The following is a 14,347-nucleotide window of genomic DNA, read 5'->3' as shown; positions in this document are numbered from 1 at the left end:
TGCTGCCGGGCTGCCTGTCGAGTACGAAAAATACGCAGAGTGGCCGATGAATTATGTCAGGAGGCTAGCTGCTCGCTAGGTGAACGGCCATCTCTTGACAACAACCTCACGCCTGAGTGTCACTTCCCCCCTCACTCTTCTCCCCCTCTGTCACCTCCCCCTCTGTCACCTCCCCCCTCTTCAAGCAAGCCCCCGGGTGCCAAATACAAAACAGCCCTATCGCCAGTAGCATCCCCGTCCCCTCAAACACCCAAAACAACCACTCATTCCGAAAGGCATACCCGTCAATCCCCTCCACGAACTCGACCAGCCGGTAAATGCACCTCACCTAGGTATTATCCATGATTAGCACCCTCCCTCCCTTTCCCCAACCAACCGTCTCCAGTCAATTGAAGTACTCACGAAAATCAACCCACTCGACACCCAAACCGCCACCAGCAACCCCCCCCAACCTCCCCCCTTGCTCCCCAGCTGTTTCACCAGAAAAGTAAACCTCCCCAGAACCAAAAGAAAAACCCCCACTCCCGCAACCTGCACCGCCAGCCCAGCAACAAGCACGTCAACTCCCGATAGTGCCTTCAGTCCAGTCCAGTTCGCCGACGCGGCGATGGAGGTCCCAGACCCCTGGATCGCAGCGGCGAGGATGTCGAACCCGACGAAGAGGCGGGTTATGAAGCGGGTGGGGATCTTGAGGAGGGTGTGCCGGGTGGGGAGGGAGTGAGAGATCAGCCGGCCGAGGAGGAGGTAGTTCCCTGCGGCAAAGAGGAGGGGGGCGAGGACGTGGAGGGTGAGGGTTGCTATGAAGGCGGCCTTTTTTGGGTTAGAAATTAGAGACAAGAAGAAGGGATGAGTGGGGTTGAGAGGGAGGGTTGGGCTGTGTTCGGGGGTAGGAAGGGGGTCTCTAGGAGGGGGGCGTACAATGTTCCCCTGGTTCTTGACCGAGTATATCCTCACCGCGTAGCCTGCCACTTCCAGCAAAGCACCAAGAGGGAAGACGGTCATGTACCAGGTCTTGTACCGGTAAAAGGTGAGGTAGGTGATGTAGAGACAGGCGAAGAAATAGAGGATCAGAAAGAGGATGGCGGGTGGCAGGGAAGGTGAGTACATCCAGACGGAGCCCTTTTGGAAGACTTGGGTGGTGGGGATTTTGGCCATTTTGACGGCTCCCTACGAGAAAAGGGGGAGACTTGCGTTGATGGAAAGGATCAGGCAATGCATTGAGAGAAGGGGGCGCTATATACACGGGCTATGTGTGTTGACATATTGTTCTTTTGGTTGCTCCGGCGCTACCAGGCGCTGTACACGTTGTAGTAGAATCACTGGCGAGCAGACTAATCCTAAAAATGCAAATAAACCATCCTAGACTACCAGCATGTGGTGTTCAAGTCTCCCATACGCCTCTTTACATCCTTCCAGCCAGACTTCAACCACCAACTCAGTCTTGGCCACAGCCCAATCTCGGGTTCCCTTGGTTAATCCGATTGGTTTGGCGACACTCTCATCTTTCAGCTTATTGCCTTCAAGCCTTGGCGGCCCCATTTTAATGGTTAACGTCAAACAATTGGAGCAGTAGAACATTGCTGGACGATCAGACCGGAGGTGGTTGGCTGACAGCTTGTGTGACCTCCCATGGGAACGGTTTGCGTGTCCCGGCTCTCCCAATGCGAGGAATGCGAGTCAACAACCACGGTATTGGTGCGGCGCAGGAGCCTCCAAGATACTAAGCATCTCTTAAGGTATTCCGCCCGATGACGGGAAAGAAGGTTAATAGAGCTCGTATATTCCGCATTCTTCAACCTGTCAGGCCTTTTGTTGTCCTTATTTCCCATTACAACTTGTGATGTCGGCCATCGTATGTATCCTGCCAAGACCTAGTCGAAAAGGGGGCATAAATAGGGGTAGCGGTCTCTTCATAAGAGGCAAAAACAAATGCACCAGCGAATTATCTGTCCACAACCTTTCAGATAAAATTGGCTTGGAACAAGTACACAATATTTTCCCCTCTTTGGTTGTATATATCTGTTCTCTTGCACAGAAGGTAAATTTAATAAGCTTGCGATCAGTCTCGGATAACATCTAGATCAAGCTGAGACGATGTTGAAGCAAGTCAAGACAACACCATGGCAAAGCTAGGGCGTGACGATTAGAAGCACCGAGACGTAACACTGGTTTGCGAAGATGATGTGGTCGAGAGTAGATAACATGGTCTGTTACAACTCTCCCTCACTTTTTGCGCAACAGCTCTTAGGCCAGGTAGTCTCAAGCGAAGACAACATTCCCATTGGCATCAAGGTAAACCACATGCCAACCTCATCCAAGTCCGACGACTTCTTTCACTCCCATTCTCCCAACACCAGCCAACCCAGCAAAAGCCGACTCCTTCCATCAAAACAAGCCCGAGCACCACCCATCCAACCACACCCTCCGACTCTTCCCGTCCACCAGACCCTGCACGTCATTACGCTGGCCGTGCCTCTCCGATCTACCCCTCCACCCCCTGCCCCATGATTCTCCCCATCCGTGCGCTCATGCATAGCCAGCCAGGCGAGAGAAATGCATAGCTAATATTGATCTCGGGTGATGAAAGTTACTAGCCGTCATGATATCATCCTATTTTCTCACACGGAATGTCAAAGTTATGAAACGGAGAGCTTGAAACAGCTTTCCTCGGAGACTACCATTAGATATCTCACTGGAGAGACGCTTCAAGTTCATTACCTGGTCTTTGTGAACCTCATCCAGCAACAACATGAGAATAAACAACAGATTGTAGGTGCCAGTGAGGCTAGCCCTCGCTGTCAGTTGGTCCAACACATAAATGTCTCATCAACCGCAGGGTCATTGGACCACATGCCAAATTTAGAGGCCACTCAACCCTTCCGAGGAAAGACATCAAAAGACAACAGATGCGAAGCCAGAGCCCACGAGCTTACCTTTTCCCCGCAAAAAGCCACGATCTTGCATACCTCTCTGACAACTTGACTTCAAGCACACCACGTGGTGACCCACCCCTTCACTCTGGAATCTGCAAAGACACACAGACTGGCACGGTGCTTTCCATCCCCGGTTTGTTCTCTCCATGTCCTAACACTCCCGGGTGTACAGCTTTACTGCAAAAATCATGATGTAAACCCAGGCCCTGTGCAGCCCTGGCTCTATCATCCGGCATTCGCCAAGCTTTGGCCGAGGCAGAAGAAAGGATGTGTGTGTGCTGTCAGGTTGCCATCCTTTACAGAAATGGAGGCTGGAAGAGTCCAGACGAACGTCCACTGTGACAAGCACGTGGGCGATACTGGTGGTCTCAGAAGGGCTCTGAGCTCTCGCCACGTCGTGCTTTCGGTGGACCTGACCTCGCCATTAACCCGTCTGAGGGCCCCAAAGTACCATGTACATCGCTAGATGTACACTCAATGCCCAGCGTCTCGTTTGCCCAACAGCAAGAAGAACCGGGTCAGTCGCCATCCCAACTCTGGTCATCAACTCTAGGTGAAACGGCTTCTTCCTCAATACCAAACTCGTGCCCGTTGTGGCCCCGTCATCGAGTCAGTCTCCTCAGTGGCGGGCGGGTAGCGGAAGACGCTTCAGGGTCAAAAGGAACGGTAGCCTCGGCGCTCGTGGCCAACTACTATTCATGTTCATGTGTCAAGAGTATCCCATCCAAGTCAGAAACGTGGTGTGGACGGCGAGTTCTTCTAGAAGCCTTCCTAACACGGAGTCGGTTACCGTTCCGATTCCAGGATGGATGCCGGAGACCTAACCGAGGTTTGAAACGCTGACCGGAGCGGGGAGAAGATCCAATCCTGACTACACCTTGATACGCCGATGACCGACAAAGGGCCGACCCATCAGACCGGCCGAGTTCAAGCCGTTAACTTTGACAAACAGAGCATATTGAATCCTTGTTGATTGCATCATCCATTTTAGACGATGCCCAATCTGTGTGTCGACGTTTGGGACATTGATTTGAGACTCCCAACCTGCTCACCGTACCCAATCTTGATGAACCAGTACGTAACGGTTATTCAGACCATGTGGAAGCGAATACCTATTATCGCTGTCTCTCGGCCGTAGGTTCGTTGTGTGTCGAGGTGAGAGTGGAAAGTTGACCAATGAGGTGTAAGAGAGGGTTTAGTTCGGACTCCCGACAAAACAGTGTGTATTCAAAACATCCGGGACCAGACCACGGAAGTAGGCGCGCCAAGTATACATATGTGCTGCAAGACGGCGTCGAAGAAGATGCTGCAAGCAAGATGTCGATCAATTCCTGTTGTCAGCAGTTTCTTTAGCTTCCTCTACGAGAGGACCAGAGGACCGGACCCAAAACCGTGAAGCTTCTGTTGGCCGTGAATGTGTTTCCGGATGGCGATGACAAATCCCCCACGCTGGCATCCGAGATGGCTCGCAGAGGACAGGCCAGCGGGATATCGCCATGGCCGTGGCAGTGAGCATTGTTTGGCTAGGAATGGCCCGGGGAGGAGAAGAGTTGGCCGAGCGGAGGGGCAAGACATGAAAAAAATGCAGCATTGCAGTCAGAAAAAAAATCGGTGAGCGGGCAGTAAGAAATGGGCCACGATGATTTGTACACGATGGCTGGCGGGGATGGGCAGCAACAAGTCAACGACAGGGTCGATAAGGCTTATCAGCGGGAGTGATGCAACTCGACACCTCCTTCCCGCAAAGCTACCCCTCCTGCCTCCTCCTGCCTCCTGTATTGCTGCTGCAATGCTCCTGCCTCGATGCAGCTTCGCGCGGGGCTTGCTGCTGTCGTGCATGGAAGGCGTGCTTGCTGCGGAAGCTACGATCCAACCGAAGGCCTGATGCGTTGTTGCCGTCTCCATTCGCTCTTTTGGTTATTTTGAATAAATCAATTTTAAAAGAATAATCCGGTTTTCTGATTGCTGGGATATCAATATGTACATACCACCTCACTGCAAGCCTCCTGCAACAACCTGCCTGTTCCCTTTGGAGTCTCTCGCGGATCTCATCCCCGCCATCCACATGGAACCCGTTCTGAAACTGTTCAAGATGGACCGTTATCTATCCATCTCCGAGGACAACACCCGATCATGCGAAGTATTTCGACAATCTCGTCGAGGCGTCTTAGACGTGGGATGAGACCGAGACCAAGGCCGCCAGCGGCAGTCCCTGTTTGGTCGATGTGACGGCGTGACGTTCATTCTCATTGGGGCTCTTTTTACGACACCTCAGCTCAAGTCTCTTCCGATCACGGGGTTACAACACCAAACTCTCTTGGTCATGATAGTGTTGACGTGGTCCTCACGGAGCCGGGGACCCCCATCTTCCATCGAGATCTGTCTGATCTTGAGATCTGCGCCCTTTCCGAGAATAATGCAGGCAAGCGGGAGGTAAGCGCTGCTCGAAAAACGGGATGCTCACCGACTGTTCCAGTGTTCATGTGTTGAATGCAAGAGAAGCTCAGCTTCCCGGCTTCTCACCTGAGGCACCGAGTTTAGGGCTGTGTCGTCCCCGCAAAGCTCCGTAGCGTCTCCCAGTTTCCCCGCGTCTCTTGTGTTTAGCGATACCAGCACGAGAACATTGTGAAATTAGCGCAGCTTTGGGCGTCTATTTTAGTGCTCTGCCACAGTTGACATTGAAACGGACTAGCAGATAGCGTCACTTCCAGTGCCATTAAATTAAAATCTCCAGTCGAGTCTAGCTAGGGAGCAAGGCATAGCGGCTTTTACGCAGCGTAGTCTAACCGTCCTAGGTAAAACATTTGAAAATATAAGAATATATTAAAACTATAGCTAAAAATAAGTCTATTTTATATCCAGAAATACAGCAATATCTTAACTTACTCACATTCAAATTAACAGCTTAGAAATACTTTATTTTTAGATTTTTTAAATCGATAACTTTTAAAAGCTTTTTAGTTACTAAGCTTTATGATTAAGCTACCTTATAATTACTATTGAAGGTTATGTTCCATATATTGGTTTGGGGTGCGGCCACAGGCCTGAGAGTATGAGTAAGGAAGCGGGGCTCTCAGAGGACTCAGGGGTTCAGGGGTCATGTATATAAGCGGTCTGCTTCGGACATTCTATTTTAGACAGGACATCGACTTTTATTCTTTTCTTCGTATTTTGTGCCTTGCACGCGTGCAGGCAATTCTGGCCCTCTGATCAGGCCAATCCGGTGCTTATTATGTGGCCTGCGAGCCCATAGTGTCTTTTCTTTGTCCTACGTGAAGTGCGGCCTGCGAGCGAGTCACTGTCACGCAGGTGTGTTCATTCTGAGACCTGTTGAGGGTATATTTGTGGTGTTGTGGTTGTTTTGTGTGTTTTCTCACCATTTCAATATAGGCTTAAGAATCCTGTAACGGAATGCACTTACAGTTTGTATGGTGCAGCGAAAATAGCTTATTGTGACGAACCCCTGTACAGAACCTCTGAAAGGGATACTGGTTGAAGGTAACTTCTAACGATTAGTTCGGTGCAGCTAAATAGTGCACAACAAAGATGTCTCAATGTAAACACTAGATACCGTGAATACAAGCTGAATTGCATACTGCGGAACTGTCTATCTATACCGGCCAGTTCCTCCGTATATATAGACCTCAATCCTCTAGGTACCTCCGTACCTGGATCACCTCGATCACCAAGCGCTCCTGGTGATCCATCCTGGCTTACCTCGCTCACCCAGCGCTCCTGGCGAGCCGGCTTACCTCTGCCAAGAGGTGAGCGCCCCACTGTCCTACAGCCCCGCTGTTATCTATTACTTAACTGGTCACCACGGCCTGCTGCAGTCCCCACTTTGTCTTGCTATATGGTTGGTCTGTGACACTTATATAAGACCTATGGCTCACTACTAAGTGTACTGGAGCTACAGCGCTGTAGACGCTGTGATAATAAAGTAAAAAAGGGTAACCTTCTATAATTTAATAATAAATTGCTATATACTAACGTAAAACTCTGTAGTAGAGTTCGTACTCGACTACTACCTTATACCTACGAAGGCTTCGCATATTACAACAGGCAAATGAGCTAGAATTTGATTTAGAAGACGACGATTTAGCTGCGTTTCGCTAAAAGACATGCTCACGCCCATACAAAATAAAGAAAATTCGGCTACCGGCTTACTGTAAGTACGGGTAGTTATGAGCCCGTTGGGACATAACTTCCATAGGGCACTTATAGGGCCTTTAATAGTCTAAATATAAAATCTAAGCCATTTTAGTCCACGGTAGCGCTAGATGCAAGGCTTCGAAAAAGCTTATAGCATTGGTAGATACCTTGTAGGGTTGCCGAGTAGGTGCCGTACGAGATATCTTAGCTGTCAGCACTAATTCTATCTTAACCGACGCCACATTGTGACAAACCCCTATCTAGAACCTTTGAAAAGGATACTAGTTGAAGCCACCTCTAAACAATCCTGGTTCGTTATTAGTCTATCTTGTCCACCTAGACCGTGACCCCGCTCAATCGCCCGGTCCAGTCCTGATTGATTCTTTGCGTCTTCACCTGCTCCCAAAACCGTGACAGACGTAGTATTACAGCAGTAAACCCACTGTAAAATAGGCTTCACAGAGACCAATTTTAACAATTACTTAGACATACGTACTTATATAATCCCTTAATCTAATCAATATTGTAACTTCAATTATATTGGTTATTTTATGCCTAAATTTTTAAACTGCGTGATAATTAATTAAGTAATGCTTAAGATATATATATTAGTAGTATGTAGCCCAGACATTTATAAGTAAATAAAAAAATATTAATTAAAAAATAAAAATTAGAAAATCGCAAATAGGCGGGAGCCTTGGGTATAGCAAGTCTAGCTAGGAGCTAGTCCGAATTACCAGTCATCTAAGAGAGTCCCATGTCAGCAAGTAACCAAACGGGTGAATAGTGGGGCTTATTCAAGATGCTGTCTCCCATTGGCCCCACCTTCAGCTACTGCCTTCAACATCAGCCATCGACATCTCCGTCGATAGCTGCCTGTTTTCGTAACTCTTACCGTTTTCCCATACACACGATAACCGCCGCAAGCTCTACCGCTTCTAGGTCCGTTTTGTCAGCCTTTCACCATTGTACTTTGACTTTCCGGTTTAAAGTCTTTGAGCACCCTCGTGGCCTTGTCTGTTCACCCCGCAGCCGCCCGATGCGGGGCTCCGGAGACCCCGGATCGGTGGACCGATTGACCCCAGACTTCACTCAGACATCATCGCGCGCTGCTTACGCTGCCATCGTCAAAGTTGATATTCAGGGGCCCTACCTATATGGGTTGAGTAACAAAAATAATACACACTCACACTAACAGCCACGCAAAATCACCAACAAGGAAAGGCTGAGACGGTGTCTATCGACACCGGCAAACACCGGCAGCCGCGAGCTCTTGATCAAGGTGGATCTGACGGCGAGTATGTTGTGCAGGCAATAGAGGCGTCGCTTCAATGCGGGTCAAGCAAGCAATGTATGTCTCGGGATCTCGTTTGCTCTTGTGCCGCATATATCATATCCACCCTCACCTCTGCCCAACTGACAATTGGGCCTAGTCTCATCAGATTCCTGGCGAGCCTGCATGCATTGACATTCTTCAAAATCTCTCATAACCTCATGACCTCTTCTCAGCGCTACCCCCTTTTTGACACCTTTGCAAACAACAATGGTTGAACTGGCGTTTCTTCCACTGACCTCCACGGCCCGGTGCCCCTGAAAGACAATGGCCGGGAGATGATGCAAACCATGGTTCAAAGACCGCCACATTCCGGGGTAAACAAAAAGGACAGCCAGGCATGGACAATGACCGAAAACGTGGGCATGGCAAGGCACCCTCCGCTGTTGTTTCCGGGCTTCACTTCTTCACGCCGGCAACACAGAATTCTAGACCCCGGGGAGATGCGCTCAAACCGTTGGTAGGGTGCCACCCGCCCTCGCAGTCAGGTAGTACCACAGGGTTTTCAATGCCTATTCTACTACCATAAGGCTCTGGACAACTCAGCAATATGGCGGCAACACTCTCATCAGTTCTCATCATCTTAGGTTTCCCCCAAACCGAGCAATTGAGAGGGTATACTGCCCGGCAGTGGAGATGAATGCAACACACCCCTTTGGACAACAAAGATATGCTTCTGGTCTGAGGTTTTCGAATGGGGGGTGTTCTGGACCCTTGGGAGGAGCAGCTGGCAGCCTCACCAACCGGCAAAATGGAGGGGATAAAGTCGTACCCGTTCGGTAGTGCGCGTAGCTTGAAAGCCAATGGATGGTGGAGGGAGGCAGGTACCGAAGTACCTGTCATGGGAAGAATTAACGACGCCCCTGGTAAAGTGACATTTGCACACACCATGCCGGGGAAGGGTTGGGTAGGAGGGGGAGGTGTCCGGGTAATTTGTTTGTATTCATGGTTTGTACCATTCAAGGTTGATGTACGGATTTAGAGATTCATATCAAAGCAACAGCACATAATAATCCTCACAAAACGGTCAAGATATTCCAAGGCCAGGATCCAGAGCATGGCCACTGGCTGTCCAGATCTCAGAAACTTGTCATCAGACAAGCCCAAAAGCCTAGGGCAATCAGATCTCAAGACCCTGATCGAGGTGGCATCCCCCATCCCAAGGCTTGATTCCTTTGTTCACCTAAAGTCCACCACAAATACACGTGGTCCCTGATATAGGTAAGCAACTGGTTTTGTGGAGGATCCGTGAAGAAACAAAGAAAAAACGTCTTTTTCTTTCCCCGTGACAGGAAGGAAACGGTTACTAAGTTGCAGCATACAGCCACCCCTTCGTGGGAGAGAGAAAGAAACAAGAGCTTCACATGTCAAAACTTTCACGAAACATGACGCAGAGCCTGCTTAGCAGCAGACCGACGACCATCTGAAGTTCGAAAAACACAATGAGAATATACCGGGATAAAGCGGAGACCTACCTACCTGCCTACCTACGAGCCGTTAAACCAACTCACACGTCCCCCTGTCCTCATCACAACTACGTCCCCATCACAAGATATGGAATATCTTTATCACGAGTCCTCATCAATGCAAAAGGCAACCCCCTTTTGAAACTCCCAAACAAAACACCGCCCATTTGTGCACACTGTGACCACAGCAAAGAAACATCGTACCACTACACCCACCACCACGGGAGGCGATCTCGAACACCCCCTTCTTTTCCCCGTCGAAGCCTTCCCCCGCATTGTGCCAAATGTCAAATGTCAAATTGTCAAAAGACATCAGGTACCAGAGACATGTCATGTGTAAAAGTCCATGTAAAATGGAATTTCACATGCTTTTCCCAGGCTTCAAGATTGGAAAAACGTGGATCATGGCACCCCTCTCATCATGGAACAGACACTACACTTCCCCGCATTTTCATCATGCCATGCACCACCAAGACGTTGTTGACATTTAACAGTGCCGTATGTTCCCGGACCTAGGATAAGGTGACACAATACCGCTCCTTAAAGGATCATCAAATCAAGCAGTCACAATCAAGCAATAAGCACAACAAGTTGTCATAATAATTTTCATTTTGTTTTGTTCTGTTCTTTTTGAGTTAATTTCTGTTTTTTTTTGTTCCATTTTCCTTTTCATAATCATGGAATTTTAGCTTCCTATTCTTTCCCCCCATCTCCCTCCATCCATCCAGCCCGCAGTGTTTTGCAACACGCAATACTTTTTTGTCACCACCACCCACCACCCCTTCCTCCTTGCTAGCTCTGCATGCCCCACACAACTTTGCCAACCACCACCACCACGACCAGGAGAAGGGTCCGATCCGGCTCAGCCATAACGTACATACACCCCCGCCCACCTAAAGCCCACCGCCAGTCCGTCCGACCCTTTTTCGTTGCTCCTCTTTTTTTTGTTGATGCGTGGTGTGTTGTGTGTGCATGTGAAGAAAGAAAAAAAAAACTTGCAATGGCCCAATCCCATGACCAATTGCTATGACAGAAGATGAAAACAGTCGATCAGGTCGGGAAAAAAACAATGCTGACTGATCGTGGTATCATGTGACCCCAAACCCAAAAAAGAAAAAGAAAAACGCCGGTTCAAATGTTTGCACAATGATGAAAAGCAGAAAAGCTCTCCCAACCAAAGAGAGCCCGAGGGCAGTGATGCCATCCATTGTAAACATCGGTCAAAAACCATAGCCATGCCAAGCCCAAGACCATTCGACCCCCAAACTAGTTTAACCTTTCCCACCTCCCAGATATTAAGGGGTCGAATTGATGAATGCAATGCCGGAATGAAAAGATGCCCATTAAACTGCAAAACGCCTTCCGATTCATGCATGATGTGTCGTAAAACCGTAGCCGCTTTCGCAAATGCTCGAATCAAAAAATAATACACGACAGCATGACCGCTTGCCAGATGCCACGGTTGCTGCCTCCCTGGGTATCTTAAAAGTAAAGACGTGTGTGTTATGTGCGATGATGGGTTATATGTCGTGGTTGATGTGTTTGGCCGGTGGGTGTTTACCAGCCTTGAGCATGGTAGCCGGTGAAGGCGTTCTTGTCGAAGACTTGGTCGTCCCAGACCCGGTTGTTGGTCTCGTTGTCCTTCTTCATGTAAGGACGTTCTGGATATTGCTTGAGATTGGCAACATCGTGGGAAGTGTGGCGTCGCTTAAGGACGGCATTAGCAGTCGACGTTTTTTGCGACCGTTCGTGGAGAAGGTTTCTTCGGAGAGACTCTGTGAGCTCGGTAGCCAGCATGTTGCGCCGAGTGGTGCGCGGGGAGAAGGCGGCCTGATGGTGCATCCCCATGGCCATTGTGTTGATGGGCTGAGCTTGGGACCGAGGAATCTCGGTGATCGGGCGCATTGGGGGGGCGCGAGAAGGGCCCCTGTTCTTCATCATGAGTGGGGCGTCATCCGAGTCATTCGGGGAAGTGACGACGGATGGTCCGTTAAGTGCGGCCCGAGTGCGGGGGATGGCCGAGGTAGACTGCGAAGCAATATTGGAGTACTTTTGAGCACGGCTAAGACCGCTGTTGCCCGCCAAAGCGAGAGTAAGGAGAGATCGCCTTGAGGTAAGGTTGGCAGTTGAGTCAACGCGCTTGAAGTGGATCTTGTCCTCCATGCTTGACTTGCCACTCTCCTCGGCCGACTCGTCCTCCTCCCAGTCATCCTCATCATCATCGATTGCGCTCTCGTCAAGATACTCGGACTCAGAGTCACTGATAGCAGAAGACTCAAATGTTTGGGTAACCACCTCGTTGTTGAAGGAAGCAGTCTTCTTGTGCGCGTTCATCACGGAGGGGGCTCTGTTGAGGACTTCGGGGACCTTGAGAGATCCATCCTCGTCTGACGAGGCAACTCCAAGCTGGAACATCTTGGACTTGGTCGGGACCTGCTTCCTGATCTCGACCTTTTCGGGGCTGTAGGAGTTATCTGAGCCCGATGAGCACGACCCAGAACCGCCAAGAGCAAACCTCGCAGCTTGCTTCTTGGGCTGGACAAACTTGGGCGCTGGGGCCTCAGTAGGAAGAGGGATGGCGTCATTGTGAGGAGCGGGAGAAGCGGCTGGCGAGGTGATACGGCACGCAGGCAACGGAGAGGTGGAAAAGCCACGGGTCACAATTGTCTGCATTGCCGGCTCCTCGGGAGTGTTTTCGGGCTCCGAGGGCAGGGAATGAGGAGTGTTGTGTTCGGAGGTCTGGGGGGATTCGTCGGTAGTGGAGCCGGAGTGTTCGCTGTCGGGTGGGCACGATGGCTTCTCTTCGATCGATGCAGGGAGCGTGTACTCAATGGGTTGAAGAGGGGCCTTTCCATCCATGATCTGAACGACCATCTTCTCCAACTCGTCCGAAGTGATGTGCCTTTCACGGCCTCGACTACGGCTGCTGGCGCAAGAATCCTGTCTGAGTATTCTTGGGCGTACAATGTCCAAGGGGGCTTGCTCGGATGAAAGGTCAACGGCCTCTTCGTCAGCGACCGAGTCGACGCTGGCGGAGAGCTGCGGAAGCTCCTCATCGCTCGCGCCGCGAGGATACTGAATATCTCGGGGTTGGCTTGTGGCGGAGGACGAGACGAGAACTTCACCGTTCTCGCAGCAAAAGGTTTCTCTGTTCCAGAGGCGCCACTGAGGTTTTCTAGTCTTCTGCCGTGGGCAACTGAGTCACGGCATCTGGCGAAAACTGCGATAGTGTGTTAGCACGACTTGGGCCGCAGAGAGCCGAGTCGAGTCAGAAACTCACCTGTCCACATGCTGAATAGGTTCTCTGGATTGGTGGTGTCCACCTTGTGAATGACATTGGCATCCACTGTGAGCACGGGTATCTCTAAGGACTGCGGCATGATGACTGCTGTGGCTGCTCGGGTGCTCGAGCAGATTCTACAGTGCAGTCAGGATGAATCGTGGCAAATTATTCGCGACGGTCGATCGCGAAGGTCGGTCCCACGTATTTGAAGGAATCAAAAGGTTTCGAAGCGATCCGTACGTTTTTGGGGATCTGCTCTTCACCAACGGCGCACGTTCGAGACCTGGCGGATTGCTCGTATTGGCTCGGATGGACGTCTGGAAACTCTGGTTGTGGTGACTGTAGTCGAAGTCTGTTCCTCCTAGTCGACCTTCCAGTTCAAACTGTTGGTGGACCCGTCGACGTTTTCTCTTTTTCTGTGCGGCGACGACTGATGGAGTGAGTCGCAGCGAAAGTCTTGTTCGTCAGTAACACTGTAGCTTCGATTCGAAGAGCAGGTAGTTGTTGCTGGTGATCGAATATCGAATGTCGACGATGTTGGTTCAAGGTCGGTTGGTGGTAGACCAGAGATGGAGAGGAAAGGGAGGTGTGTGTGGTGGGGAGCGGATGTTCATGTAATAAGGCAATTGTAGGGACGCCGAGTGGTGGATCGGCCCTGGGTGCGTGGGAGTTGGGTGGGGAGTGGATTTCAATTGCGCGGTGAATAAAACCAATTGCCTTGGGCAGGTACCCACGACCTGAGAGCGCCCCCTGTCAGCGTACCTTATCCCTGTCGCTCGCAGTCGCCGGTACATGTACAAGACAACAAGTTCCCGACGTACCGACAGGGACCTGAAAGCAGGGGGGGGGGGGGTTAAAAGGCACCTGAAGGTTCCAGGTTCTCTTCCAAAAGTCACTCTTTCCCCGCAAAAACTCCCGTCGTTATTGTCAGCAAAAGCCCTCCTTTTCTTCCTTTTCTTTGATGCCCCTTGTGAAAACGGACGAGCTTGTGATCTATGAAGGGCACACGCGGCCACCTATTCTTGCTGGGACAGACAGGACGCTTGCTCTGACGAACTCTTGAGGGCAGTTCTGACACCTGGGCAAGGGGTTTTGGCTTCTCGGGACTCAGGGATAAGTGTGCAATTCGCACGCACGAACGGACCGAAAAGCCTTGAGCTAGAGTGGGTTGACACTTATC

At 50.4% G+C, this 14,347-nt stretch overlaps 2 protein-coding genes across 2 annotated transcripts; both read right to left on the bottom strand.

The window, feature by feature from the left end:
* Positions 1-345: 345 nt before the first annotated feature.
* PODANS_4_6460 (uncharacterized protein) lies at positions 346-1,155 on the bottom strand (the record flags this gene model as incomplete). Its single annotated transcript, XM_001906160.1, has 1 exon — positions 346-1,155. One exon carries the CDS (start codon positions 1,153-1,155, stop codon positions 346-348), a length of 810 nt encoding a protein of 269 aa, XP_001906195.1.
* A 10,286-nt stretch (positions 1,156-11,441) lies between these two features.
* PODANS_4_6470 (uncharacterized protein) lies at positions 11,442-12,940 on the bottom strand (the record flags this gene model as incomplete). The annotated part of the gene is made up of 2 exons (XM_001906159.1): positions 11,442-12,758; positions 12,806-12,940. 2 exons carry the CDS (start codon positions 12,938-12,940, stop codon positions 11,442-11,444), a joined length of 1,452 nt encoding a protein of 483 aa, XP_001906194.1.
* Positions 12,941-14,347: the final 1,407 nt, after the last annotated feature.

Source organism: Podospora anserina, chromosome 4 (assembly GCF_000226545.1).
Source record: "Podospora anserina S mat+ genomic DNA chromosome 4, supercontig 4".
Classification (NCBI taxonomy): domain Eukaryota; kingdom Fungi; phylum Ascomycota; class Sordariomycetes; order Sordariales; family Podosporaceae; genus Podospora; species Podospora anserina.
Note: the sequence above shows the minus strand (reverse complement) of the source record. Positions and strands in the feature narration are given on the sequence as shown.